This window comes from Hylobates moloch, unplaced genomic scaffold, assembly GCF_009828535.3.
Source record: "Hylobates moloch isolate HMO894 unplaced genomic scaffold, HMol_V3 SCAFFOLD_10, whole genome shotgun sequence".
NCBI lineage: Eukaryota > Metazoa > Chordata > Mammalia > Primates > Hylobatidae > Hylobates > Hylobates moloch.
In genome coordinates this window covers 6369558-6397095 of record NW_026652285.1, presented here as the reverse complement: position 1 = coordinate 6397095, position 27538 = coordinate 6369558, and the positions used below count along the sequence as shown (strand labels likewise).

Here is a 27538-nt window from a genome sequence, read left to right as displayed (position 1 = left end):
GCAAGAGCAAACAAGTTCAAAAGCCAGCAGAAGGCAAGAAATAACTGCCTTCAGAGCAGAACTGAAGGAGATAGAGACACAAAAAACCCTTCAAAAAAATGAATGAATTCAGGATCTGGTTTTTTGAAAAGATCAACAAAATTGATAGACCGCTGGCAAGACTAATAAAGAAGAAAAGAAGAATCAAATAGATACAATAAAAAATGATAAAGGGGATATCACCACTGATCCCACAGAAATACAAACTACCATCAGAGAATACTATAAACACCTCTAAGCAAATAAACTAGAAAATCTAGAAGAAATGGATAAATGCCCGGACACATACACCCTCCCAAGACTAAACCAGAAAGAAGTTGAATCTCTGACTAGACCAGTAACAGGCTCTGAAATTGAGGCAATGATTAATAGTCTACCAACCAAAAAAAGTCCAGGACCAGACCGATTCACAGCCGAATTCTACCAGAGGTACAAAGAGGAGCTGATACCATTCCTTCTGAAACTATTCCAATCAATAGAAAGAGAGAGAACTCTCCCTAACTCATTTTATGAGGCCAGCATCATCCTGATACCAAAGCCTGGCAGAGACACAACAAAAAAAGAAAATTTTAGACCAATATCCCTGATGAACATCAATGTGAAAATCCTCAATAAAATACTGGCAGACTGAATTCAGCAGCACATCAAAAAGCTTATCTACCAAGATCAAGTTGGCTTCATCCCTGGGATGCAAGGCTGGTTCAACATATGCAAATCAATAAATGTAATCCATCACATAAACAGAACCAAAGACAAAAACCACATGATTATCTCAATAGAGGCAGAAAAGGCCTTCGACAAAATTCAACAACCCTTCATGCTAAAAACTCTCAATAAATTAGATATTGATGGAATGTATCTCAAAATAATAAGAGCTGTTTAAGACAAACCCACAGCCAGTATCATACTGAATGGGCAAAAACTGGAAGCATTCCCTTTGAAAACTGGCACAAGATGGGGATGCCCTCTCTCATCACTCCTATTCATCATAGTGTTGGAAGTTCTGGCCAGGGCAGTCAGGCAAGGGAAAGAAATAAAGGGTATTCAGATAGGAAGAGAGGAAGTCAAATTGTCCCTGTTTGCAGATGACATGATTGTATATTTAGAAAACCCCATCGTCTCAGCCCAAAATCTCCTTAAGCTGATAAGCAGCTTCAGCAAAGTCTCAGGATACAAAATCAATGTGCAAAAATCACAAGCATTCCTATACACCAATAACAGATAAACAGAGCCAAATTATGAGTGAACTCCCATTCACAGTTGATTCAAAGAGAATAAAATACCTAGGAATCCAACCTACAAGGGATGTGAAGGACCTCTTCAAGGAGAACTACAAACCACTGCTCAACAAAATAAAAGAGGACACAAACAAATGGAAGAACATTCCATGCTCATGAATAGGAAGAATCAATATCGTGAAAATGGCCATACTGCCCAAGGTAATTTATAGATTCAATGCTATCCCCATCAAGCTACCAATGACTTTCTTCACAGAATTGGAAAAAACTACTTTAAAGTTCACATGGAACCAAAAAAGAGCCTGAATTGCCAAGCCAATCCTAAGCCAAAAGAACAAAGCTGGAGGCATCACGCTACCTGACTTCAAACTATACTACAAGGCTGCAGTAACCAAAACAGCATGGTACTGGTACCAAAACAGAGATATAGACCAATGGAACAGAACACAGCCCTCAGAAATAATACCACACATCCACAACCATCTGATCTTTGACAAGCCTGACAAAAACAAGCAATGGGGAAAGGATTCCCTATTTAATAAATGGTGCTGGGAAAACTGGCTAGCAATAGGTAGAAAGCTGAAACTGGATCCCTTCCTTACACCTTATACAAAAATTAATTCAGTATGGATTAAAGACTTAAATGTTAGACCTAAAACTATAAAAACCCTAGAAGAAAACCTGGGCAATACCATTCAGGACATAGGCACGGGCAAGGACTTCATGTCTAAAACACCAAAAACAATGGCAATAAAAGCCAAAATTCACAAATGGGATCTAATTAAACTAAAGAGCTTCTGCACAGCAAAAGAAACTACCATCAGCCGGGTGCGGTGGCTCACAACTGTAATCCCAGCACTTTGGGAGGCCGAGGCAGGCAGATCACGAGGTCAGGAGATCAAGACCATCCTGGTTAACATGGTGAAACCCCGTCTCTACTAAAAATACAAAAAATTAGCCAGGTGTGGTGGTGGGTGCCTGTAGTCCCAGCTATTTGGGAGGCTGAGGCAGGAGAATGGCGTGAACCCAGGAGGCGGAGCTTGCAGTGAGCCAAGATCACGCTACTGCACTCCAGCCTGGGCGAAAGAGCAAGTCTCCATCTCAAAAAAAAAGAAACTGCCATCAGAGTGAACAGGCAACCTACAGAATGGGAGAAAATTTTTGCAGTCTACCTGACAATGGGCTAATATCCAGAATCTACAAAGAACTTAAACGAATTTACAAGAAAAAATCAACCCCATCAAAAAGTGGGCAAAGAATATGAAGAGACACTTCTCAAAAGAAGACATTTATGCAGCCAACAGACACATGAAAAAATGCTCATCATCACTGGTCATCAGAGAAATGCAAATCGAAACCACAGTGAGATACCATCTCATACCAGTTAGAATGGCCATCATTAAAAAGTCAGGAAACAGGTGCTGGAGAGGATGTGGAGAAATAGGAACACTTTTACACTGTTGGTGGGAGTGTAAACAGTTCAACCATTGTGGAAGACAGTGTGGAAATTCCTCAAGGATCTAGAACTAGAAATACCATTTGACCCTGCAATCCCATTACTGGGTATATACCCAAAGGATTATAAATCATGCTACTATAAAGACACATGCACATGTATGCTTATTACGGCACTTCACAATAGCAAAGGCATGGAACCAACCCAAATGTCCAACGATAGACTGGATTAAGAAAATGTGATACATTTACACCATGGAATACTATGCAGCCATAAAACAGGATGAGTTCATGTCCTTTGTAGGGACATAGATGAAGCTGGAAACCATCATTCTGAGCAAACTATCACAAGGACAGAAAACCAAACACCACATGTTCTCACTCATAGGTGGGAATTGAACAATGAGAACACTTGGACACAGAGCAGGGAACATCACACACTGGGGCCTGTCCTGGGATGGGGGTCTGGGGGAGGGATAGCGTTAGGAGAAATGCTTAATGTAAATGACGAGTTGATGGGTGCAGCAAACCAACATGGCACATGTAACCTGCACATTGTGCACATGTACCCTAGAACTTTAATAATAAAAAATTTTTAATCCTAAAAAATAAAAAAGAATTGTTTTTTAGAAAGGACTGCATTACTAAGTAGGACTATCACCCTGACCATTCAAGCTCTTTTGTGACAGGCCACGTCTTTATTGGGATGAGGCTATTCAAAGGGAAAACTAAACATTTCTTAACAGGAATATGTTTTTAAATGGTTTGGATTCATTTATTTCTTGTTTACAAGTATTTAATTTGATGCTTATAGTCAAGGAACATATTTCTTAAAATTAAGTTTTTAATCAAAGTAGTAACCTGGCTGGGCGCGGTGGCTCACATGTGTAATCCCAGCACTTTGGGAGGCCGAGGCGGGCGGATCACCTGAGGTCAGAAGTTTGAGACCAGCCTGACCAACATGGAGAAACCCGTGTCTACTAAAAATACAAAATTAGCCGGGCGTGGTGGCACATGCCTGTAATCTCAGCTACTCAGGAGGCTGAGGTAGGAGAATCGCTTGAACCCAGGAGGCGGAGGTTGCGGTGAGCCAAGATCACGCCATTGCACTCCAGCCTGGGCAACAAGAGCAAACTCTGTCTCTAAAAAAAAAGAAATAGTAACCTATCCTGTGGTTACTGGATTAATGCTTCTAATAACAACAAATGTCTCACTTCATTTTCAAGCACAAATGGTCATTGTGAGAAGCTGTGACAGCTGCCACAATTGTGCTGTTGTCTTCTTTTCCTAACTTCTTTTGAAAACAAGGATCTCATTCGTTTTGAACAGAGAAAATAAATTTGGTTCTGGATTTGACTTAGCTGAAGCCCAGCTCTATTGTAGTATTTTCCTTGAGTTTAGGTGAATTCTAGGGTCAATATTACAAGTTTTGACTTTATCATGTTCTAGAATAAACCTAAATTTTTAGGGATTGTCAAACTAAGAACCAAATGAAATTAAGTACATTGTATAAATTTTCTCCTCAACAAGATGTGGATGAAATAGATGTTATATCTGAATAGTTCATTTCACTAGGCTATAAAATCAATTATCAGTATAAAATATTTATTTATTTAGGAGACAGGGTCTCACTGTGTTACCCAGGCTGATCTTGAACTCTTGGCCTCAAGGGATCCTTCCACCTTGGCCTCCAAAAGTGCTGGAATTACAGGCATGAGCCACTGTACCTGGCCTAATACAAATCATTTTTAACCAGATACTAGAGAACTAAAGAGGCAAAAAGAGAACAGTAGGGTATTATGGACAAAGCAGCTGTGAGAATCAGCTACCATACTTATGGCTTGGGGAACCAAGGAAACAGATTGGAATTATTAAAAATTAGGAGTTGGAGGGGTTTGCCTCATGGAGCTGGGATACTGCTAGGCTGTTACTGGTGCCTCAGAGGTCTGAAAAGAGGGCCCGTGGGTCTAGGATCTAGACCTCTAGGAGGGGCAGCCTGCATGGCTATTGCTGATGTTTGATGGAGTGCTGTGAAACTGGTTTTGTAAGCATTGGAAAACTGCAACTGGTATTGACTATTATTTAATGGAATGAACTACTATCACCAAAGTAAAGAAGCAAACCCTGGGGTGTTTTTGTCAGCAGGAACCTCACTAACAGATACAGGAAGGAGAGTGTCCTTTGCTCTTCCAGTCTTGCAGCTCGTTTCTCCAGTGCCTCCTATTTGCTGAGCCAAACAGGGAGCCAGCTAGCAAAGGAGAAATGTGGTTTGCAGAGTCCTTGCTCAGCATCATCAAACAGACTCTAGTAGTGTGGGTTTGAAGCTGAGAGACAATATTCTAACAACCAGCACAATATACAATATGTTGGGATGATAAGTAGAATATTGCTTAGTATGAATATGAATAATCTCATTATTCTGCTCAACTTGGTGAGGAACCTAGAAAGTTCTAAAGCACAGTTCTCTCCAATTAATTAAAAAAATGCTTAATTACATGTAGTTTTAATTAAATATAAAACACGAGTCCGAGCAAAATATAGTATTTTGTTGACTCAGACATTAATACTGTTAAGACACTATATTTTTTGTGTGCCAAGAAATAGCCACTTACTGTAATATACCATTAATTTTATGACGCACTCTAATTTCAGAGTTTTGTTGTTGTTGTTGTTGTTGTTTTTTGAGACAAGGTCTGGCTGGCTCTGTTGCCCAGGCTGGAGGGCAGTGGTGCGATCTCCACTCACTGCAGCCTCTGCCTCCCAGGCTCAAGCCATTCTCCCACCCCAGCCTCCTGAGTAGCTGGGACTACAGGCACTCGCCACCACACCTGGCTTACTTTTGTATCTCGTAGAGACAGGATTTTGCCATATTTCCCAGGCTGGTCTCAGATAATTTCAGAGATTTTTTAATGTGCGAAAAAATGTGTTTTAGAACATACCATGATGGTATGTTACTTTGTATTTTCTGGTTATTATAACTAATCCTGAATAGCACTAAGAAATTATTCCTTAATAACCATTGCAGTATAGGGACTACAGACTTAGCCTCTGAAGTCACGTTGTGTGCATCTGAATCTTTTCACTTACTGGATTATAAGCTTTGGTTTTTCTGTGACTCAAGTGTTCTCATCTGTTATGTTGGGGCAGTTATTTAAGTCGAAGGTGTGTTGTGAAAGTTAAATGAGTGAGTTCATGTAGTTATGTAGTTACCACAATACAAAGTGTTTTACATGGTGTAGTAACAGTGTATTAAATGTTAGTCATTTTTAGGAGTCAGAATCCTCAAAAAGATAATATGCTGAGGAAATATTGCCCAGGACAGTAATTTCTTGTTTAAAAAAAAAATAAGGTAATCGATTAAGGATCACAGTCTTTTTTTATCTGTGTATCCTCCGTTATGTGCTGCTATACTAAGATTAAGTATATTCAGATTTATCTTCTTTGGGATTGTGTATTGGGAGATGCTAAAGTTATATGTACACTCCAAGATGAAAATAGTAAAATAATTTAGTTAGCTCATTAGCTGGAAAATAACAACTCTTAGGCCGTGGAGCATTCTTAGAAGGTTCAAACTTTTGACTCCCTATTTAAGGTCTTAGCCTGAATCCTCATTCCCCTAGTTCAAAACCTATACATAAAAATCTCACAGTTCATACCTATGTTTTATGCTAAACACAAGACTTTAATATCATGGGTTTTTTTTAATTTGGGTAATATTCACTGTCAGCATATCATTTTAGCTTTCAGGCTATTTATCAAGTTTTCTAAAATTGGTGTTTCTTATTTTTTTAGGTGGCTTTCTTTCAGATGCAGGCTGGTACAGTGATGCTGAGAAAGTTTTTCTGTCCTGCCTTCAGTTGTGTACTCTACACGATGAGATGCTTCATTGGTTTCGTGCAGTAGAATGTTGTGTGAGGTAAGTTGGAACCTATCCTGTAATTACGTGCTATAATGGTATTTAGTGGCTTTTATAGCTTTAGCTCTTATAAGTATATGCCAACATTTGAGTAAATCTCTGAGATGATATTTATATGTCATAGTTTCACTAGTCTGGCATCCTCTCATCTCTAAAATATAGTTAATCTGCTGTAGACAGCTTAGGTTAGATTTGAGTATTATGAACCAGAATGTGTTTCTTTTTTTATTTTTATTTTTTGAGACCAGCAAGACCTCATTTCTACAAAAATTTTTAAAATAAATTAAAAACAATAGATAATTAACAATTCAGAACTAGCTGTCTTTTTAGCAAGCACATGCGAAACTAGAATATTGTCTGGACCAAGGAACAAAGCCATTTATAATGCCAACTCACTGCCTGTATACCAAGACCTTATGTCTTCATGAATTTGAAATTTCGAAATAAAATTTGCCTCTATTCAACTAACCTTGCCAAATTATTGGCCACTACAGGTGTATTTAATATAATTTATTTGTAATAAGTAATTTTTTTCATCTACTTAGTATTATTTGAAAAGATTATTAAAATTTTATGACAGCCTTTTTTTAAGGCAGAGAGAAATTTGGGGTATTAATTGACTATGTGTTTAATTGAATTAGAAAAGAAGTGTTTTGCATAACAGATACTAATCAAATCCTTTGGCCAATCCCAGGGGCTTTGAGCCTGATGCAAGAATAAAAGTATGTTTTTCAATTTAATGTCACAAAGCCAATTTCTGATATGGGGCTAGCATCAAAACATTATACAACAAAGGTCAGAGAACCTTCCTAGCCTTTCTTAATAGAAAGTAGTTAAAACTGGGACCATTTTTCAGTCCTTTTGTATTCTTTGGAGACTCTGCCTATTTCCATTTATTCATTTTCTATTTAATGGCTTTGTTTTTCTTGCTTATACATGTCTGTGGCCAAACACATCCAGAAAATACAGAAAGCTATGAGGAAGAAAATTGTTGTCTATAACCCTGATGCTCAGAAATAACCACAATTACTGAATTGGCTTGTTCTGGGGGGATGACAAACTGAAAATCACACCCGCAACCCCCTTTTCAGTTTTTTCTTTGGAGCTAATCAGTCCATGTGAGCATGGTTTGTTTAAGGTCAAGAATTCTCTAGAACCTCCAGATAAGGGAACAGAGATTGCTTTTGGGCTTGTGAGAGTTGGGCAGAACAAACTTACTTTTTATTTTAAATCCTTTTCTACTGTTTATTATGTTTTTAAACCATTGGCACGTATTCCTTTGGTGGGTTTTTTTTTTTCTTTAAATGATAAAAAGAACTTCTTGAACTACTGGATGGTGGGGTGGGGTTGGGGAACATTTGTGTGTGTGTGTGTGTGTGTGTGTGTGTGTGTAAAGAGTTGAATGTGGATTGAAAGAGAACCCTGGGCAGTTGAATTTCCTGAAATCCAAAGATAAATAGAAATTAGAAGCTAGAAGAAAGTAGCAGTATCTTAGTTACTGAGAGAAAATACTGTACTTCACCAGTTCGAAGGGCAAAAGAAGTAATTTTCAAATACATGAAGACCCAGTATATCTCCATGTACTGTATCTGAGGGAAATAATTGAGGAACTTCTGTAACCAAATATAAGTTCCAGCGAGGCATGGTACCTCATGCCTGTAATCCCAGCACTTTGGGAGGCCAAGGTAGGAGGATCGTTTGAGCCCAGGAGTTTGAGACCTGCCTGGGCAATATAATGAGACTATCATGTTATATGTTATGTTATGTTATGTTATGTTATGTTATGTTATGTTATGTTATGTTATGTCATGTCTGAGTCATGTTTTTTGTTTTTTGTTTTTGTTTTTTTTGAGATGAAGTCTCTCTCTGTCACCCAGGCTGGAGTGCAGTGGCACGATCTCGGCTCACTGCAGGCTCCGCCTCCCGGGTTTAAATGATTCTTCTGCCTCAGCCTCCCGAGTAGCTGGGACTACAGGCGCCCACCACCATGCCCGGCTAATTTTTTTGTATTTTTAATAGAGATGGGGTTTCACCGTGTTAGCCTGGATGGTGTCAATCTCCTGACCTCGTGATCTGCCTGCCCTGGCCCCCTAAAGTGCTGGGATTACAGATGTAAGCCACTGCACCTGGCCTCTATTTTATTTTAAAATAAAAATTTTAAAGTTTTTTTTAAGTTCTTAAATTAATAATAACAAATCCCAAGGTAGGGGAAGATGGTATAAAAACAGTGGTAGGTAATGAATATTGTAATATATGTCTCACATGTAAATGGAGTTGGAAGAGAATGAAGAACAATTGAGAATAGGACTTAAATGAGGATTCTTTTCAAACCAGAGATGAAAAGGAAATTTCAGAAGTAACAAAAAACAAAAATTTACCACGTCAAACCTATTACAGGTTTAGTGTTCCTAATCCAAAAATTTGAAATCTGAAACATGATTGGTCCCAAACATTTCAAATAAGGATACTCAACCTGTATTTTGAACAACAAAGTAGTATTTAGGAAAGAAATGTTAACCTGAAATTTCAGTTAGTGTTAATGTTAGGAAGCTTTATAGAGACCACCTAGTGAAATTTTCTTTCTAAAGAAGTAATGAGGCTGGGCACGGTGGCTCAATGCCTGTAATCCCAGCACTTTGATAGGCCAGGGCGAGTGGATCACTTAAGGTCAGGAGTTGAAGAGCAGCCTGGCCAACATGGTGAAACCCTGTCTCTACTAACAATACAAAAAAATTAGCTGGGCGTGGTGGTGGGTGCCTGTGATCCCAGCTACTTCGGGAGGCTGAGGGAGGAGAATCGCTTGAACCTGGGAGGTGGAGGTTGCAGTGAGTCAAGATTGCACCATTGCACTCCAACCTGGGCGACAGCAAAACTCTGTCTCAAAAAAAAAAAAAAAAAAGAAATTTAACAGATTTAGAATTATTCTGGAGGTCATGACCTTATAGTTGTAAGAATTGGATAATTTTATTAACTGGCTTTTTAAAGATTACTTTGAAAAGTGATGGAGTAATTCAGTTCTGGAGATCCTGGATATCTGCTTGCCATAGGAGAAATTGAAAAGCCCAGCAGTCCTAATGCTTTGCAGATGGTTACTGGTAGCTTTGGATTAAATTTCTGGTGACATCATACGGAGATTCAGAAGTACTGGTTTTCAAACAAGTGAAAATGTTTTACTCTAAAAAGCTGTCATTCCAAAGAAGGATTTATTTAAAAGATAAAATAAAAACTGTCAGATGACTCAAATAACTATGGTGATGATGAAGCTAAATGTTTAAGGTACATGTGAATAATTTGGATAAAGTTTTGTAAATTGTGAGGAGGAAAAGCAATTTTTGAAAATTTAATTTAGATTTTAAATATATAGGTATAATGAAAGATTTAAATGTTATAAATTTTTATTATTTTTGTTTTTAATAGAAAAGGGACCTCAGTATGTTGCCCAGGCTGGTCTCAAACTCCTGGGCTCAAGTGATCCTCCTGCCTTGGCCTCCCAAAGTACTGGGCTTACAGGCATGACCACCACACCTGGCCTTAAATATAAATTATAAGTGTTTTAATGTTATCACATATATCCCTAAAACTTGATATATATGAGTTGGCAAAAATATTTTTAGAAGGAAAATGGAGGTTCATCTTATATTCAGGCTGTTTTTTAATAGACATATAGCCTATTTTTAAAATATACATTTGGGAGAATGGAGGAGTAAAAGTGTTACAAAGTTCTCATCTTAGTGGGTATAGTAGGAAAGGGCATCATTATTTAGTTTAAACATTATCAGTGCTAGAGATGGGCATTTGATGCCTTGTATAATAGAAAAGTGTAATAGAACTTCCAAACTAGGGTAATGTGAATATGGGTGAGAATGATTTGAAACTTGACCGAGCTAGATATAAGCAAAGAGAATAGAGGAAAAAACTGATTATGATAAGTGAAAAATAAGATGAAAAGGTTAGACCAAATATAATTATCATCACAATACATGTAAATGGGCTCAATTCCCCTACCTAAAGATGGCAGTTACCAAGAGGGTTAAAAAATTAAAACTAGTGCTATATCATAAACAGGAAACACCCTAAAATAATAATACTAACAATAAGAATTCAGGATAAAAGTCATTAGTTAATACAAAAGGGATATTGATAATAGAATGTATAATTCACAAAAAGGTCATAAACCTATGTGTAGCAAATAAGATAGGAGCCACCTACATAAGCAGTGTACCTTAAAAGTACAAAAACTTTGATAAAAAGATAATCAGTACAATGTTCAGGGCCTCCAGGGTAGGTTAATTCTGAATATATAGAGGTTATTAAGGAACTAGATTCTTTCAATCTGTCTGCTAATTCTTTGTGTACCAGTCATTTCTTTGGCTAACTCTCCAGTGCTTGTAAGATTGCTTCCATGGTTTGAGGTGTCATGTGCAGATTCCACGTTCTCTAGCAGAAGAAACACTCTCACACTGATGTCCTCCCTGACTTGAAATTAAAACCATACCGGACTAACAAAGAGAAAAAGACAGAAGACTCAAATAACTAAAATCAGAAATGGGACTTGAAACATTACTACCAACCTTCCACAAATAAAAAGGATTTAAGGAGAATCCTATGAACAGTTGAATACCAGCGAATTAGATAACGTAAATAAAATGGACACATTTTTTAGAAATGGACAATTTACCTAAATGCCCCGAGAAGAAATAGAAAATCTTATGAGACCTATAACAAGTAAATAAATTAAATCCATAATCAAAAACCTTCCAACAAAGTCCAGGACTGAAGACTTCACTAGTGAATTCTATCAAACATTTAAAGAATTAGCACTAGTTCTTCTCAAACTCTTCCAGGAAATTGCAGAGGAAGGAACACTTCCTAACTCGTTTTGTTTTGTTTTGTTTTGTTTTTGTTTTTGTTTTATTTCCATTTTCATTTTATTTGCTTTATTTTGTGAGACAGAGTCTTACTCCTTTGCACAGGCTGGAGTGCAGTGGCACGATCTTGGCTCACTGCAACTTCCGCCTCCCAGGTTCAAGTGATTCTCCTGCCTCAGCCTCCCAAGTAGCTGGGATTACAGGCTCCCATCACCATACCTGGCTAATTTTTGTATTTTTAGTAGAGACGGGATTTTGCCATGTTGTCCAGGCTGGTCTCAAACTCCTGACCTCAGGTGACCTGCCCACCTTGGCCTCCCAAAGTTCCAGGATTACAGGTATGAGCCACCGCGCCCAGCCCCTAACTCATTTTAAAAGGCTAACGTTACCCTGATACTAAAGACCAAAAATGATATCACAAAAAAGACAATTGCAGATGAGTATCTCTTATGAGTATGGATGAAAAAATTCTCAACAAAATACTAGGAAATCAAATCTAATAGAATATTAAAAGGATTTTACACTATGACCAAGTGAGATTTATCCCAGGAATGCAAGGGTGGTTCAACATAAGAACATCAGTGTGATACACCATGTTAATAGGACAAAGGGAAAAAAAAAAAAAAACCCAGTTATCTCAGTTGACACAGAAAAGACATTTAGCAAAATCTAACACCTTTTCATGATTAAAAAAAAAAAAATCACAAAGCTAGGAATAGAAAGGAACTTCCTCAATATGATAAAGAGTATTTATGAAAAACTCACAATTAACATCATACTCTATAGTGAAAGACTAGAAGCTTCCCGCATAGGATCAGGAACAAGACATAGTTGCCTGTTTTCAGTAGTGGTATTCAACATTGTACTGGAAGCTTTGGCAGAAGAAATTCGACAAGAAAAATAAAAAGCATCAGTATTGGAAAGGAAGAAGTAAAACTATAGATTTGTTGGACTTAATCAAAATAAAAACTTTTGTAAATCAAAAACATCAAGAAAATAAAAAGACAACCTATGGAATGGGAGAAAATATTTGCAAATCATATGTCAATTAAGGTTCTAGTATCCAGAATATATCAAGAACTACAACTTCAAACAACAAAATTTAAAAATGAGGCCAGGCCCCGTGGCTCACACCTGTAATCCCAGCAGTTGGGAGTTTGAGGCAGAGAGATCATCTGAGGTCAGGAGTTTGAGACCAGTCTGGCCAACATGATAAAACTCTGTCTCTACTGAAAAAAAAAAAAATTAGCCAGGCGTGGTGGTGCACACCTGTAATCCCAGTTACTCAGGAGGCTGAGGCAGGAGAATCGCTTGAACCCAGGAGGCAGAGGTTGCAGTGAGCTGAGATCGTGCCACTGCACTCCAGCCTGGGCAACAGAGCAAGACTCAGTCTCAAAAAAAAAAAAAAAAAAAAAAATCCAGTCTGGCCAACATGGTGAAACCCGTCTCTACTAAAAATACGAAAATTAGCTGGGCATGGTGGCAGGCACCTGTAATCCCAGCTACTCTGGAGGCTGAGGCAGGAGAATCACTTGAACCCAGGAGGCAGAGGTTGCAGTGAGCCAAGATTGTGCCACTACACTCCAGCCTGGGCAACAAGAGCGAAACTCTGTTAAAAATTTAATGAATTAATTAATTAATAAAATAAAGAGCAGGCTGGGCATGGTGGCTCACATCTGTAATCCCAGCACTTTGAGAGGCTGAGGCAGAAGGATTTCTTGAGCTCAGGAGTTTGAGACCAGCCTGAGCAAAATAGCAAGACCTTGTCTCTATTAAAATAATTCTTTAAAGAATCAGCCAGGTGTGGTGGCACTGGCCTGTAGTCTCAGCTACTTAGGAGGCTGAGGTGGGAGGATGACTTAAGCTCAGGAGATCATGGCCGTAGTGAGCTTGATCACACAACTGCCCACCAGCCTTGGTGACAGAGTGAGACTCTGTCTCGTAAAATAAAAAATGGACAAACTACTTGAATAGACATTTTCCCAAGGAAGATACATAAAAGACCAGTAAGCACATGAAAAGATAGTGTCATTCGGCATTAGGGAAATGCAAATCAAACGTAATGAGCTACCACTTTATTCCTACCAAGATGGGTACAATTAAAAAAAAAGAAAATAACTGTTGGCAAGGATGAGAAGAAATCAAGTGATTCTGCTGAGAGAGCATTTGAAAAAAAAAAAAAGAAATTGGAAACTTTGTGCACTGTTGCTGGGAATGTAAAATGGTGCAGCTGCTGTGGAGTACAGTTTGGCAGTTTGTCAAAAAGCAAAACATAGAATTACTGTATGACTCAGCAATTTCACTCCAAGGTATGTGCCTAAAAGCATTGAAAGCAAGGAATCAAAAGATATTTGTATGCTACTGTTTATAGCAGAATTTTTCACAAGTCAAAAGATAAAAACAATCCAAGGATCCATCAACAGATAAACAGATACACAAACTTTGGCATTTACGTATATACACATACAATGATTCAGCCAGTTTTGGTACATGCTACAACATGGATGAACCTTGAAAATTTTATCCTAAGGGAAATAAGTTAGACACAAAAGGACAAATACTGTATGGTTCCACTTACCTGAAATATGTAGAACAGGCAAATTCATAGAGACAGAAAGCAGATTAAAGGTTACTAGGGACTTAGGCGTAAGGCAGAAGGGGAAGCTATTGCTTAATGCTTACAGAATTTTTCTTTGGGATGATGAAAAAGTTTTGAAGGTGGATAGTATTGATGGTTGCATGACATAGTTAATATAATTAATGCCACTGAATTGTATACTTAAAAATAGCTCATATGGCAAAGTTTTATATATATTTCACCATAGTAAAAAAAAATTATTAAACCCATACCGATCTTTATTTTCGTTATGCAGCTCTCCCCTTTCAAGCTATCGTTTATTTCCAATTTTTTTTTGTTTGTTTTTGTTTTTTTTGAGATGGAGTCTTGCTCTGTCGCCAGTCTGGAGTGCAGCAGCGCGATCTCGACTCACTGCAATCTCTGCCTCCCGGGTTGAAGCGATTCTCCTGCCTCAGCCTCCCGAGTAGCTGGAACTACAGGCACGCACCACCATGCCCGGCTAATTTTTTTTTTGTATTTTTAGTAGAGACGGGGTTTCACCTTGTTGGCCAGGAGGGTCTCGATCTCCTGACATCGTGATCCGCCCACCTCAGCCTCCCAAAATGCTGGGATAAACTAGTTCTAAGAAAAAGACATTTACAAGAAGGAGAGAAATTCTTTTCCTTTAGGTTCACTTTCATTGTATTTTACTTTTGTCATGTCTGGCTGATGAGGCTCTAACTAGTCATGTTCAGTCTTATGGTAAATATATTAGTAAACTAATGACGTACACATTTGTATATTTTTCATTTCAAACAATGAATAGTACAGTCAAATAGTAATTGCTCTTGACAATAGGGGTTGATCATGTAGACGTAATTTTATGTTATTATGAAAGTAAAGTACTGTGTTTACATGGTAGTGCCACATTTTGAGAACCTGCATTTTCCTTAGGCAGAAGGTTGGGATAAAATTAGGCCGTAATAAGTTGGACCACAAGTTCCTTGGATTCAGTATACTGCTTAGTGTCAGCCCAGATGGACACACAGAACCTAAAGAGTCTCCATACGTTTAATTTGCCCTTTTGTTTAAATAGACATTCAGCAGGGACTGGAGAAAATATCAAGCTGTGCCTTTCTGGCATACAATGTTTATTTTGTTACCTCATCATGTGCCAATTACTAAATAATTTCCACAGATTGTTATTTCAGGAGAATACTTACGGTGAAGGTCTTTGGGAAGGAAATTGTTAGCATTGTGGAAATGAGAAGTAAGCACTGTTCTTTTTATTCTCTAAATTTTCAACCTATGGGTTTCTCATTTTTTTCTCTTTCAACCATTTGGCTATCAAATCTGTGTTTCAAATACTAATCCTTTTTTTCTCAAGGACTTTTTTTTCTGGACTGTTAGAATATCTTCTGCCTTGGTTGCTTTGTTTCCCGTCTTGGCTTTGCTATGGCCACAGTGTAGCCAGAGCATTCTTGATAGAGTTGCGTTGTCCCATATGGTAGCCATTCACCATATGTGATTATTAAGTTTAAATTAATTAAAAGTAAAATGTGCCTCAATCACACTAGGCACATTTCTAATACTCAGTAGCCACTGTGGCTAGTGGCCACCAAATTGAGCAACACAAGTGTAGAACATTTTTAACATCTCAGGAAATTATATTAGATAGTGCATAAGTCAAATTACCTCCCTTACTGTTGCAAACAAAACTCCTTTCCACGGCCGGCAAGGTGCTATAAAATCTTGCTTATCTCTCCCTTCTCATTTCTCTTTACATAATCTTTTATTCACTATAGTCTAGATGAATTGGCCTTCTTTCTGTTCCTTTGACTATGCCAGGATTTCCCCCCATCCCTTCTCAGGGGCTATTCCTTCTGTTTTGCTGTTCCTTCTGTTTTGAAACATGCTTCCCCACCAGATCTTCACTTGGCTGGCTACAGTGTCATCATTTAGGTGTCAACTTAAATGTTACTACCTCAGGAGAATTCTTCCCTGTCTACCCTAAATACCTCCTTTCAGAATCTTTTGATCATATTACCCTACTTCTTTATCATCTTTATGGCATGTATCCTCAAATGAAAGTCTTAACGTATTTGTATCTTTGCCCACGCTAATACCCTTCTCACCACTAGAACATAAGCTGCTTATGGTAATAGATTTTGCAGATAATTGTATGGTACGTGTTGGGAGGATACACACCAGCATTGTATAGTAGTCATCACTTTATTGATTAGTCCTGGTTCTTTTGAAGTTAATGTGTTTCCCTGACTATACAAAGGAATGATAGAGATTAAAAGATTGTCTGAATTTTTCTCATTATGGGTTACTAATCTGTTAATATTTGTAGTATAGATAGAAAAAATAAATTTTATGTGTCTGTTGATTTGATGCTCCTGAGGAATACTTAACCTCTCCATCCTTGGTTTTCTTTTAAATAGCTTTTATACCTTTGTTCCTTCTCAGGCTGACCATTTTCAGAAAGTTGTATTGGCTTGATACATGAACATAATGTTCTAGCTAGCATTTAATAAATAAATGAAAGAATAAATAAATAAATAAATATTTGTCCAGTCCTAACACTATTTGCCTATCTTGTACAGTCTATATAGATACACAGTCTGTTGCTATCTAGACCAGTCTGATCTAAAGCATTGTACTATTTTGGCATATCATTAAATAGTCAGCATAGTTGTACAGTTAATTTGTTTAAAGAACTCAGTATTTCCACTATAGAGGATAAAGATTTTAAAAGAAATAGTTGACACTACTGCTATTTTCGGTAAATTTATCTTACTGGAAAAAAATGAACATTATGAAGCATCATGAAATAAGTGGTAGCTGATCAAGTGTTAGACTATACTAAAAATAAGAAAAGAAGATATTTTATGTTGATTTTATTTTCTTCATTATTTTCCAAGTTTCTTATACTGAAGCTATATTACTTGTGGATTTGAAACAAAAAGTAAATGTCATTTTTTTAGATGCAGTACATGCTGAGTACATAAAATATATAAAATATTTAGAGAAGATAAGGAATCAACAATTGATGAGATTAATTATGGGAAGCTTTCAGGAAAGAGCATGTACGTCTTTATGGGCATGAGGTCAACTCCAATTTGGGCCACACACTTTTTTTCAAATGCTGCCTTGTAATTGCATTTAATTACCTTAAGTCATTCAGGTGATTGGTAAGAGGTCATCAGGTCTGCCAAGCTGGAAATATCAAAAATGAAGCAATGTTATTGGTGTTTTATAGGTTGCTTCATGTGCGAAATGGAAACTGCAAATATCATTTGGGTGAAGAAACATTTAAATTAGCTCAGACATATATGGATAAACTATCAAAACATGGCCAGCAAGCAAATAAAGCTGCACTCTATGGAGAACTGTGTGCACTCCTATTTGCAAAAAGTCACTATGATGAGGTAAGTGTTTTAAGGTACATTTCATTGTGACCAATAAGTACCTATAAAAACAGAGGGTAAATCAAATAGTCTTCTCTTATTTTTCTTACAGATCTTTTTTACATATTAGGTTTATATAAGGCAGTACACATTTGTAATGGAAAATTCAAAATCAGACAAGCCGAGCACTGTGGCTCATGCCTGTAATCCCAGCACTTTAGGAGGCCAAGGTAGAGGATCACTTGAGCCCAGGAGTTTGGGGCCAGCCTGGGCAACAAAGTGAGACCCTGCCTCTACAGAAAATTAACCGCATGTGTAGCACACACCTGTGGTGGTCACAACTACATGGGAGGCTGAGGCAGGAGGATCCCTTGAGCCCAGTAGGTTGAGGCTGTAGTGAGCCATATTTATACCACTGTACTCCAGCCCGAGTGACAGAGTGAGACCCTGTCTCAAAAAAAATAAAAAATCAGACAAAAGGAGTATTTGTGAGGTGAATTTGAAATATATACATGTATAATTTAGAGCCCTTTCTTTTGTTGTTTTTCTTTTAATTTAACCAAATGTTTGCCTAAATTGTTTGGATGGGCCTCTTGTTGTAGTTTTTGAGACAGGGTCTTGCTTTGTCACCCACACTGGACTCAAACTCCTGGGCTCAAGTGATCTACCTTCCTCAACTTCCCGAAGTGCTGGGATTGCAGGCGTGAGCCACCATGCCCAGCCTAACAGTTATTTTCCTTCTACATTTGGGTTTAGGGGTTTATACTGTGCCTTATTCATGTCTTTGCAGCTCTCAGCACATTCGTGAGGAATGTTGAAGTCTTGGATAATTTTGACAGTTCAGTCTTCTAGTGACAAATAAGCTTTTCACTGATACCTACAGAAAAGTACACAAATCTTACAGACATGGTTTGATGAATTAGCACCATGTTTTTGTGTGCTAGGCTAGGCTATGCAGAGGTAATATCAACCCCACAATAGCTTGGAACAATGAAAGTTTCTTTCTGGCTCATAATATATCCCTGTCTTCAGATGGCTATGGCTGTTCTTAACATTATATCTACGCTTTGATCAAGACACAGTGTGGTTTTGGGTCTATCTGGAACATATCTATCTAGAACATTACCAGCCTGGGCACAGGGGCAGAAACTTCATGGAGAAGTACTGCTGGCTCTTGGACTTTTCTTCCAGAAGTGGCACATTTCACTTCTCATATTTTAATTGCGGGAAAAAATCACATGGCCACACTTGTCTTTGTTTGTTTATTTGAGACAGCGTCTCACTCCATCACCAAGGCCTGGAGTGTAGTGGCATGATCATGGCTCACTGCAGCCTCCACCTCAGCCCCACCAAGTAACTGGAACTGCAAGTGCACATCACCACGCCCAGCTAATTTTTTTGATTTTTGATAGAAACAAAGTCTCACTATGTTGTAACCCAGGCTGGTTTCAAACTTCTGAGCTTGGCGATCCTCCCATCTCAGCCTCCCAAAGTGCTGGGACTACAGGTATGCACCACCACACCCAGCCTAAGATAACTTATTTTGCCTTTTTTATTTCTTCCACTAAGCACCAGGAGAGGAAGGACATTTTTGGTTTTGTTTCCCACTTCATACCTAGATACTAGCACATTGCCTGCCACTTAACCTCTTTACACCTGTGTCCCCTAATAGGACATATCTTATAGGGCTGTTTTGTCAGGTAAATGTGTTAATGCACATAAAATACTTTGGACAGCAGCTGGGACAAAGTAAGCACTCAGCTAAACAGACAATTCAGACATAAAATAACAAATGTTACAGTAGGAGGATGGAATGTATAGGAAAACACAGGAAACCCTGCAAGACAGATGAGTTTAAGGGGTTGGAGGAAGGGGGAGTGTATTTTAAGGCAGAGGGAACAGTATGTGCAAAGGCTTCTGGGCAAGAGAGAACATACCTTTGATTTCCAGAAAATATGTCATGTATCCACAAGGTCTGATTCAGACAAGCTGTAGATACTAAGAGTAAAAATAATATAACAGATTTATACTTTGAAGAAAGTTTAGCCTCAGAAAATTCTAACTGTAATATTTTGTGTGTGTTCTTATTTAAGTGCTTGTAGAAAAATTTTGCAGTCATCTTGTTAAATATTGTCAACTTGATTTACCACAGTTCTGTCTCTTCTATAAATAATTTTTTTAGGCATACAAATGGTGCATCGAGGCAATGAAAGAAATTACAGCAGGCTTACCAGTGAAAGTTGTGGTGGATGTCTTAAGACAAGCTTCTAAGGTAAATATAATGTTAAAATTATTAAATGAATTATAGGATTTATCAGGCTTTAAGTTTGTTTTAATTAACCTGTTATTTAACATTTTAGTTATTTGTACACTCCGTAGACATAGGTGTGTTTTATAAGTTTATGTGCTCATTTTTAGAAATCTGGTTTCTAACTAAAACTATCACACATAGATTTTTAGCTAATTTTTCTTTACCAAGAAAACCAGTGAAATAATTCATTTTGATCATTGTTTCAGAGCACTAAAGTACAGATCAGAGTAGTATTTGGGTGCTATTCTGGCTTGAGTTTGTTTTTGTTTTTCTTAAATATTTATAGCAACCAGAATTCCTTATGCCAAAATCCTGTGAACTTTGGTCACTTTTCTGCTAAAGGATAGCCTGGTGTTAAATCTCTTTGTCATAGTATTGCAGTCTCACAGCAAGGCAGCTTGCTATACTTGACCTGCTAGGCAGTCCTTACTTGGTTATTCTCTAGTGTTTTCTTATTCTGTAAATAAATGCATTAAATCTTTTACATTTTTATTTTATTTTAAATAGAGACAGGGTCTCACTATGTTGCCCTGGCTGGTCTCAAACACCTGAACTCAAGCGATCCTCCCACCTGAGCCTCCAAAAGTTCTAGGATTGCAGGTCCACCACGGTTGGCCTGCGTTAACTCTTTGAGGACATTTAGTAGTATTTTAAAACTACTGCTTTGGTGCAGTGAGGCCTTAAAGCATTAATGTACTTTTCAGATACACTTTTCTACCCAGAAGTTTTCAGATTTGAATATTTCATTTTGGTTGATTTTATTTATGGAAATTCAACTAGAAAATAGATTCCAAAATTATAGATCTGGAAGAGTCCAATATTTCTCTGAAATTTATTAAATCAGTCATTTTAGAGTAAACAGCATAAATATTTAAGTTATCAGAGCTAGAACAGGGATATTCTTATGTTTTTAATTAATTGAAATAATTGAATATTAATTTAATATAAAGACAACAATGTTTATGCAAGATTTATATTTCTGTGTGTTTTTTTTGTTTGTTTGTTTGTTTTGAGATGGAGTCTCGCTGTCGCCCAGGCTGGAGTGCAGTGGTGCAATCTCGGCTCACTGCAGGCTCAGCCCCCCAGGGTTCGTGCCATTCTCCTGCCTCAGCCTCCCGAGTAGCTGGGACTACAGGCGCCCACCACCTCGCCTGGCTAATTTTTTGTATTTTTAGTAGAGACGGGGTTTCACCGTGTTAGCCAGGATGGTCTCAATCTCCTGACCTCATGATCCGCCCACCTCGGCCTCCCAAAGTGCTGGGATTATAGGCGTGAGCCACCGTGCCCGGCGCAAGATTTATATTTCTATATGCAAATTATATTTAGAGTTTTAAAAAAATGCCTAGCTATAATCATGGATCAAAATATTTTAAGAAATAACTGAGAGCTATGCACAGTGGCACATGCCTGTAGCCAAGAGTTCAAGTCCAGCCTGGGCAACATAAAACCTTGTCTCTTAAGAAAAGAATTAATAGGAAAACTTGAAATTCTATGCATTTAAAAATTATTAAATGAAAGTAACAAAAGATTGTTGTAAGCCACTCCAGGACTGGGATATAAGGACCTTAGAAAATGCTGTGGTAAATTCTGCCCCCATTGTTTTATTTTAATAATAGGGGAAAATGGGGGTATACCAGCTTTGTAAGGTAACTTTGTTATGACAGATTTGTACTAGGACTGACTGTCAAAATTTTAAACTTTATAATTTTCCCAGCTTATATACAGATCTGTTTATAATAGAATTTTTAAGTACTTGGAAGGAAAGAAATTACAAATAGAACCTTTGTATTTATGTTTGGAGGGTTTTTTTTCTTATTAACTATTATAGCCAGAATGTATAAACTACATGTATTTTAGCACACTGATGAACTATTTGAGAGTTAACCATTTTTCACTTTATCTTTAGGCTTGTGTAGTAAAACGTGAATTTAAGAAGGCAGAACAGTTAATTAAACATGCAGTGTATTTGGCACGGTAGGTGATTATTATTAAAAATATCCTTTTAAATTGTCTCTATACTTTATATCCTAATAATTTTGTGTCTTTTTATAGGGATCATTTTGGATCCAAACACCCAAAATATTCTGATACACTGCTAGATTATGGGTTCTACTTACTCAATGTAGATAATATCTGTCAGTCTGTTGCAATTTATCAGGTATGTTAATGGTTACCCTTTTTTTCTTTCAACCTATATTGACTTGCTGACCTGTATTTGTTTGTGGTGTATAAACCACTCTCTAAAAATGACTTTTTGACAACTACCCCGCCCACCAATATAGGTTGCATACTTATTTTATTAAGTATTACCTAGAAGGTGTGAAAGTTAATGCTTTGGGAATTAAAGAGAATCATTCAGGAAAGGAGTTGTTGGGTTGTGAGCTCATATTTGGGAGTGGTTTTCCATTTTTTATTTACCCATATAATGGCTTGTCTTTGTTATTGATTTAGCAAATGTCACTAAAGCTGCCTTTGTAGTCACTAAGATGGCTGGTAATTATTTTAGGCCTTTCTTACTTATTCTCAGGTAAATGATGTATTATGCCATTGCTGTAGACAAGGCATAGTTGACTTTAAGGTTTACTTTTTTTTTTTTTTTTTGAGACAGAGTTTTGATCTGTCGCCCAGGCTGGAGTGCAATGGCGCAATCTCAGCTCACTGCAACCTCCGCCTCCCAAGTTCAAGCAATTCTCGTGCCTCGGCCTCCTGAGTATCTGGGATTACAGGCCCATGCCACAATGCCCGGCTAATATTTGTATTTTTAGTAGAGAGGCGGTTTCACCATGTTGCCCAGGCTAGTCTTGAACTACTGACCTCAGGTGATCCACCCACCTTGGCCTCCCAGAAGTACTAGGATTACAGGTGTGAGCCACCACGCCTGGCCTAAGGTTCACTTTTGAAGAAGGAAACAGAGAAAAACATTCCCAATGTCTTGATTCTCAAGACATAGGAATAATTATTATTGTTATTATTAAGCCGTGGCCTTTTAAGTCAAACTCTATCTTCAGAAATTCAGGACTTCTAGGTGACTTTCATGTTCTGTAATTTAAATACAGCAGGACTTTCTGGGCTTCAAAATTTTATGGTGTTAGGCGTATAGATGTATATTTAAATTACTAGGATGTTTAATTTAACTAGGTGGTATTTTCTACAGTATTGACAAATATTTTTATGATTCTTTCAGGCAGCCCTTGACATTAGACAGTCAGTGTTTGGTGGCAAAAATATCCACGTAGCAACAGCTCATGAAGATTTGGCCTACTCTTCTTATGTCCACCAGTATAGCTCTGGGAAATTTGACAATGCACTGTAAGTTCCACATTCCATTTCTCTGAAGGAGGAAATACTGTTTTTGTTTTATTTTGTTTTTTCCCATTAGGGAACTATTATTACATTAATAATAGTACTTGATATACTTTATAGATTGAATTTGTCTTCCTGGAGCTTTAACAGAATGCCTAAAATGTTCTTGAAGTCATTTAAAATCATACCAGTTTTCAGGTGCAGAGGCTCTCGCCTGTAATCCCAGCACTTTGGGAGGCTGAGGTGGAAAGATTGCTTGAGCCCAAGAGTTTGAGACCCTGTCTACTCAAAAATTTTTTAAAATTAGCTGGACGTTTTGGTGCATGCCTGTGTTCCCAGCTTCTCTGGAGGCTGAGGCAGGAGAATCGCTTGAGCCCAAGAGGTCAAGGATGCAGTGAGGCATATTCACACCACTGCATTCCAGCCTGGGCAACAGAGTGAGACCCTGTTTCCAAAAATAAATAAATAAAATTATACTAATTTATAGGTTATTCATTTAGCCTTTATGTGATTTAATATTGAGACTTGTATATTTTCATGTAGAATATAACTTACCTTTTGAGTATTTCCTTCAATAATTTTTGAGTAATACAGTAGCAGACTTAATAACCTAAAAACTTCTTGGTGAGAACACATAGAAATACTTGAATAACAATTGTCTTTTTAAATATATAACTGAGCTTGCAAGAGTGAGGGGGAAATCCCCCAAGGGCCAATAATGGACACTAAAATTTAAAGGATTAAGTATGGCCTGTGGTATAACTGCTCTGGGGTGATGGGAAAGTTTAGAGATTTCTATAACCTTAGTTTAAGAAACAGCCTATAGGAGGCTGGGAGTTAGAACTGAAACCCTCACATGAAGCAAAGTCAAGACTACAACCCGGCCAGGCTTGGTGGCTCAAGACTACAACCCGGCCAGGCTTGGTGGCTCAAGCCTGTAATCTCAGCACTTTGGGAGGCCAAGGCGGGTGGATCACCTGAGGTCAGGAGTTCAAGACAAGCCTGGCCAAGATGGTGAAATGCCGTCTCTACTAAAAATACAAAAATTAGCCGGGCATGGTGGTGGGCACTTGTAATCCCAGCTACTCGGGAGGCTGAGGGAGACAATTGCTTGAACCCAGGAGGTGGAGGTTGCAGTGAGCCGAGATCGCTCCGCTGCTCTCCAGCTTAGGCAACAGAGTGAGACTCTGTCTCAAAAAAAAAAAAAAAAAAAAAAGGGACCACAACCCCAGGGAAAGGACAGGTGGACATCTATCTAATTAATAGATGACAGGGAAAGTAGGCCATCTGAGCTTGGTGTCACAGTTGAACCCAAAAAGAAGCCTCACAAAACATAATTATTTACCTGTACCACTCTTGAGTTTAGGGATAATGCATCAGGATCTGCAAACAGAAAAATATTAAAAAGCACTTTGGGGCTGCTGGTTCTCCTGGGATGCCTTGTGAGAGAAAATGCAAGACTTGGAAATAATTATCTGTCAACCCAAACGATACAGACATATCACAGACGAAGCTTTACCTAAAATGAACTCACCATTAAAAATTACAAAACATAAGGAAATATTTCCTCTGAGTCAGCAGATATAATGAACAGGATTAGAATCCCGAAAACTTTAGTTAACAGAACTTTTTTGGCCAGGCGCGGTGGCTCACACCTGTAATCCCAGCACTTTGGGAGGCTGAAGTGGGCGTATCACGAGGTCAGGAGATGGAGACCATCCTGGCCAACACAGTGAAACCCTGTCTCTACTAAAAATACAAAAATTAGCCAGGCATGGTGGCACACGCCTGTAATCCCAGCTACTTGGGAGGCTGAGGCAGGAGAATCGCTTGAACCCGGGAGTTGGAGGTTGCAGTGAGCCAGGATCACCACTGCACTCCAGCCTGGCGACAGAATGAGACTCCATCTCAAAAAAAAAAAAAAAAAAGGCCGGGTGCGGTGGCTCACACTTGTAATCCCAGCACTTTGGGAGGCCAAGGCGGGCAGATCACGAGGTCAGGAGATCGAGACCACGGTGAAACCCTTTCTCTACTAAAAATACAAAATAGCCAGGCGTGGTGGCGGGCACCTGTAGTCCCAGCTACGTGGAGAGGCTGAGGCAGGAGAATGGCGTGAACCCGGGAGGCGGAGCTTGCAGTGAGCCAAGGTTGCGCCACTGCACTCCAGCCTGGGCGACAGAGCGAGACTCCGTCTCAAAAAAAAAAAAAAAGGAACTTTTTTTTGGTTGATGCTATAAAATATGTGTTCTTTATATGATTAAAGATACAAAATAGGTTGGCGAACTAGGCCTGTAAGTAAATTAAAGTTTTATGTTTTACTGGAACATAGCCATGCTCATTCATTCATGTGTTTTCTATCGCTTCTTTCACACTACAGCAGCCAGAGTTCAATAGTTGTAGCAGAGAATGTGTGGCCAACACAACCTAAAATATTTACTATCTGGCCCTCTACAGAAAAACTTTGTTAACTCTAATATAAAAGAAAGAATGAAGAATATTCTCATAAAGAAAATGGGAAGTTTTTTTGTTCTTGTTTTTTGTTTTGTTTTGTTTTTGTTTTTTTGAGACAGAGTCTCTCACTCTGTCGCCCAGGCTGGAGTGCAGTGGCGTGATCTCGGCTGACTGCACTCTCCACCTCCCAGGTTCAAGCGATTCTCCTGTCTCAGCCACCTGAGTAGCTGGAATTACAGGCACGCACCACCACGCCTGGCTAATTTTTGTATTTTTAGTAGAGACAGGGTTTCACCATGTTGGCCAGACTGGTCTCGATCTCCTGACCTCAAGTGATCTGCCCACCTTGGCCTCCAAAAGTGCTGAGACTGCAGATGTGAGCCACCATGCCTGGCTGGAAGAGGGCAGATTTTAAAGTAACTGTTACATGCTACAGCATGGATGAACCTTGAAAACACTGTGCCCAGTGAAAGAAGCCAGTCACAAAGGATCACATATTATATGATTTCATTTATGTGATATGTCCAGAATAGGCAAGTCCATAGAGACAGAACATAAATTGATGTTATCTAGGCTGGGGAGTTGGAGGGAAATGGAGAGTGACTACTAATGGGCATAGGTTTCTTTATGGGGTAATGAAAATGTTGTAAAATTGATTTTGGTGATTGGCATACTACTCTGTGAATACACTAAAAATCATTGAATTGTACACGTTAAATGGGTGAATTGTGTGGTATACTAATTATATCTTGAGCTGTTATAAAAATAAAACAAATGGCTAGAAATGGAAATAGTCACTGACATTAAAACTCAGCAGATGGGCCAGGCGTGGTGGCCCACGCCTGTACTCCCAGCACTTAAGGAGGCCAGGGTGGGTGGATCGTTTGAGACCAGCCTGGGCAACATAGCAAATCCCTGTCTCTTCAAAGAAAATGCAAAAAAATTAGTTGGGCGTGGCAATGTACACCTGTAACCCACCTATCTGGGAGGCTGAGGTGGGAGGATCACCCGAGCCCAGGAGTTTGAGGCTGCGGTGAGCCATGATTGCACCACTGTACTCCAGCCTGGATGACAGAGCAGGATCCTGTCTAAAAAAAAACACAAACAAAAATGAAACAAAAAAAACCTCAGCAGACAAGTTCAACAGAAGATTAGTTACCACAAAAGAGAGAATTAGTAAATTGGAAGACAGATTCGAGAAAACTAGTGGTTACCTGGAGGATGGGGGAGAGGAGGCTTGGCATTGTTTGAAAGGAACTGACAATAAAACAGAAATAGCTTACCTTCTATTTGGTGATATGGGCCATAAACAAATAACCAAACTTGTCAGGCAAGAATACATGTTGTGAAGAAGAGTAAAGTAGGCTAAGAGTTGAGAGAGTGATGGTAAATTTTTTTTTTTTTTTGGAGACAGTCTTTGTCACTCATGCTGGAGTGCAGTGTTGCAATCTTGGCTCGCTGCAACCTCCATCTCCCAGTTTCAAGCAATTCTGCCTCAGCCTCCTGAGTAGCTGGGATTACAGGCGTTCACCACCACACCCGGCTAATTTTTGTATTTTTTTAGTAGAGATGGAGTTTCACCATGTTGGCCAGGCTTGTCTTGAACTCCTGACCTCAGGTGATCCACCCAACCTCAGCCTCCCAAAGTGCTGGGATTACAGGCATGAGCCACCACACCCGGCCAATGGTAAGTTTTTTTAGGGCCTTTTATATGGTCTGTTCTGGAAAGACCTGAGGAGCAAGTCGTGAGAATGTTCAGGGGAAGAGCATTGCAGAGAGGGTAAAGCCAGGATGAAAACATGCTCTGCATGTTCAGGAAACTGCTAGGCTTGTGTGGCTGGAGGGGAAGGCAGAGAGGGTTGGTGTGAGAATGGCAGGAGATGAGGTCAGGGAAGTAGCAGGCTGAAAGATCATGTAGAGTCTTGTAGGCTGTAGTAAAGACTTCCTCTTTCATTCTGAGGGAAATGGGAGTCTCTGTTGGGTATTA

General features: G+C 38.6%; 1 protein-coding gene across 2 annotated transcripts in view; it reads left to right on the top strand.

Moving 5' to 3' along the window:
• APPBP2 (amyloid beta precursor protein binding protein 2) overlaps nt 1-27538 on the top strand; it is a 79536-nt gene that overhangs the window by 38607 nt on the left and 13391 nt on the right. For both annotated transcript variants that reach the window (XM_032162876.2, XM_058445198.1), the window contains 6 exons: nt 6525-6648; nt 17339-17507; nt 19669-19758; nt 21704-21771; nt 21850-21955; nt 22982-23106. In XM_032162876.2, the coding sequence (XP_032018767.1) occupies nt 6525-6648; nt 17339-17507; nt 19669-19758; nt 21704-21771; nt 21850-21955; nt 22982-23106 (682 nt within the window). The remainder of the gene's footprint in view (nt 1-6524; nt 6649-17338; nt 17508-19668; nt 19759-21703; nt 21772-21849; nt 21956-22981; nt 23107-27538) is intronic.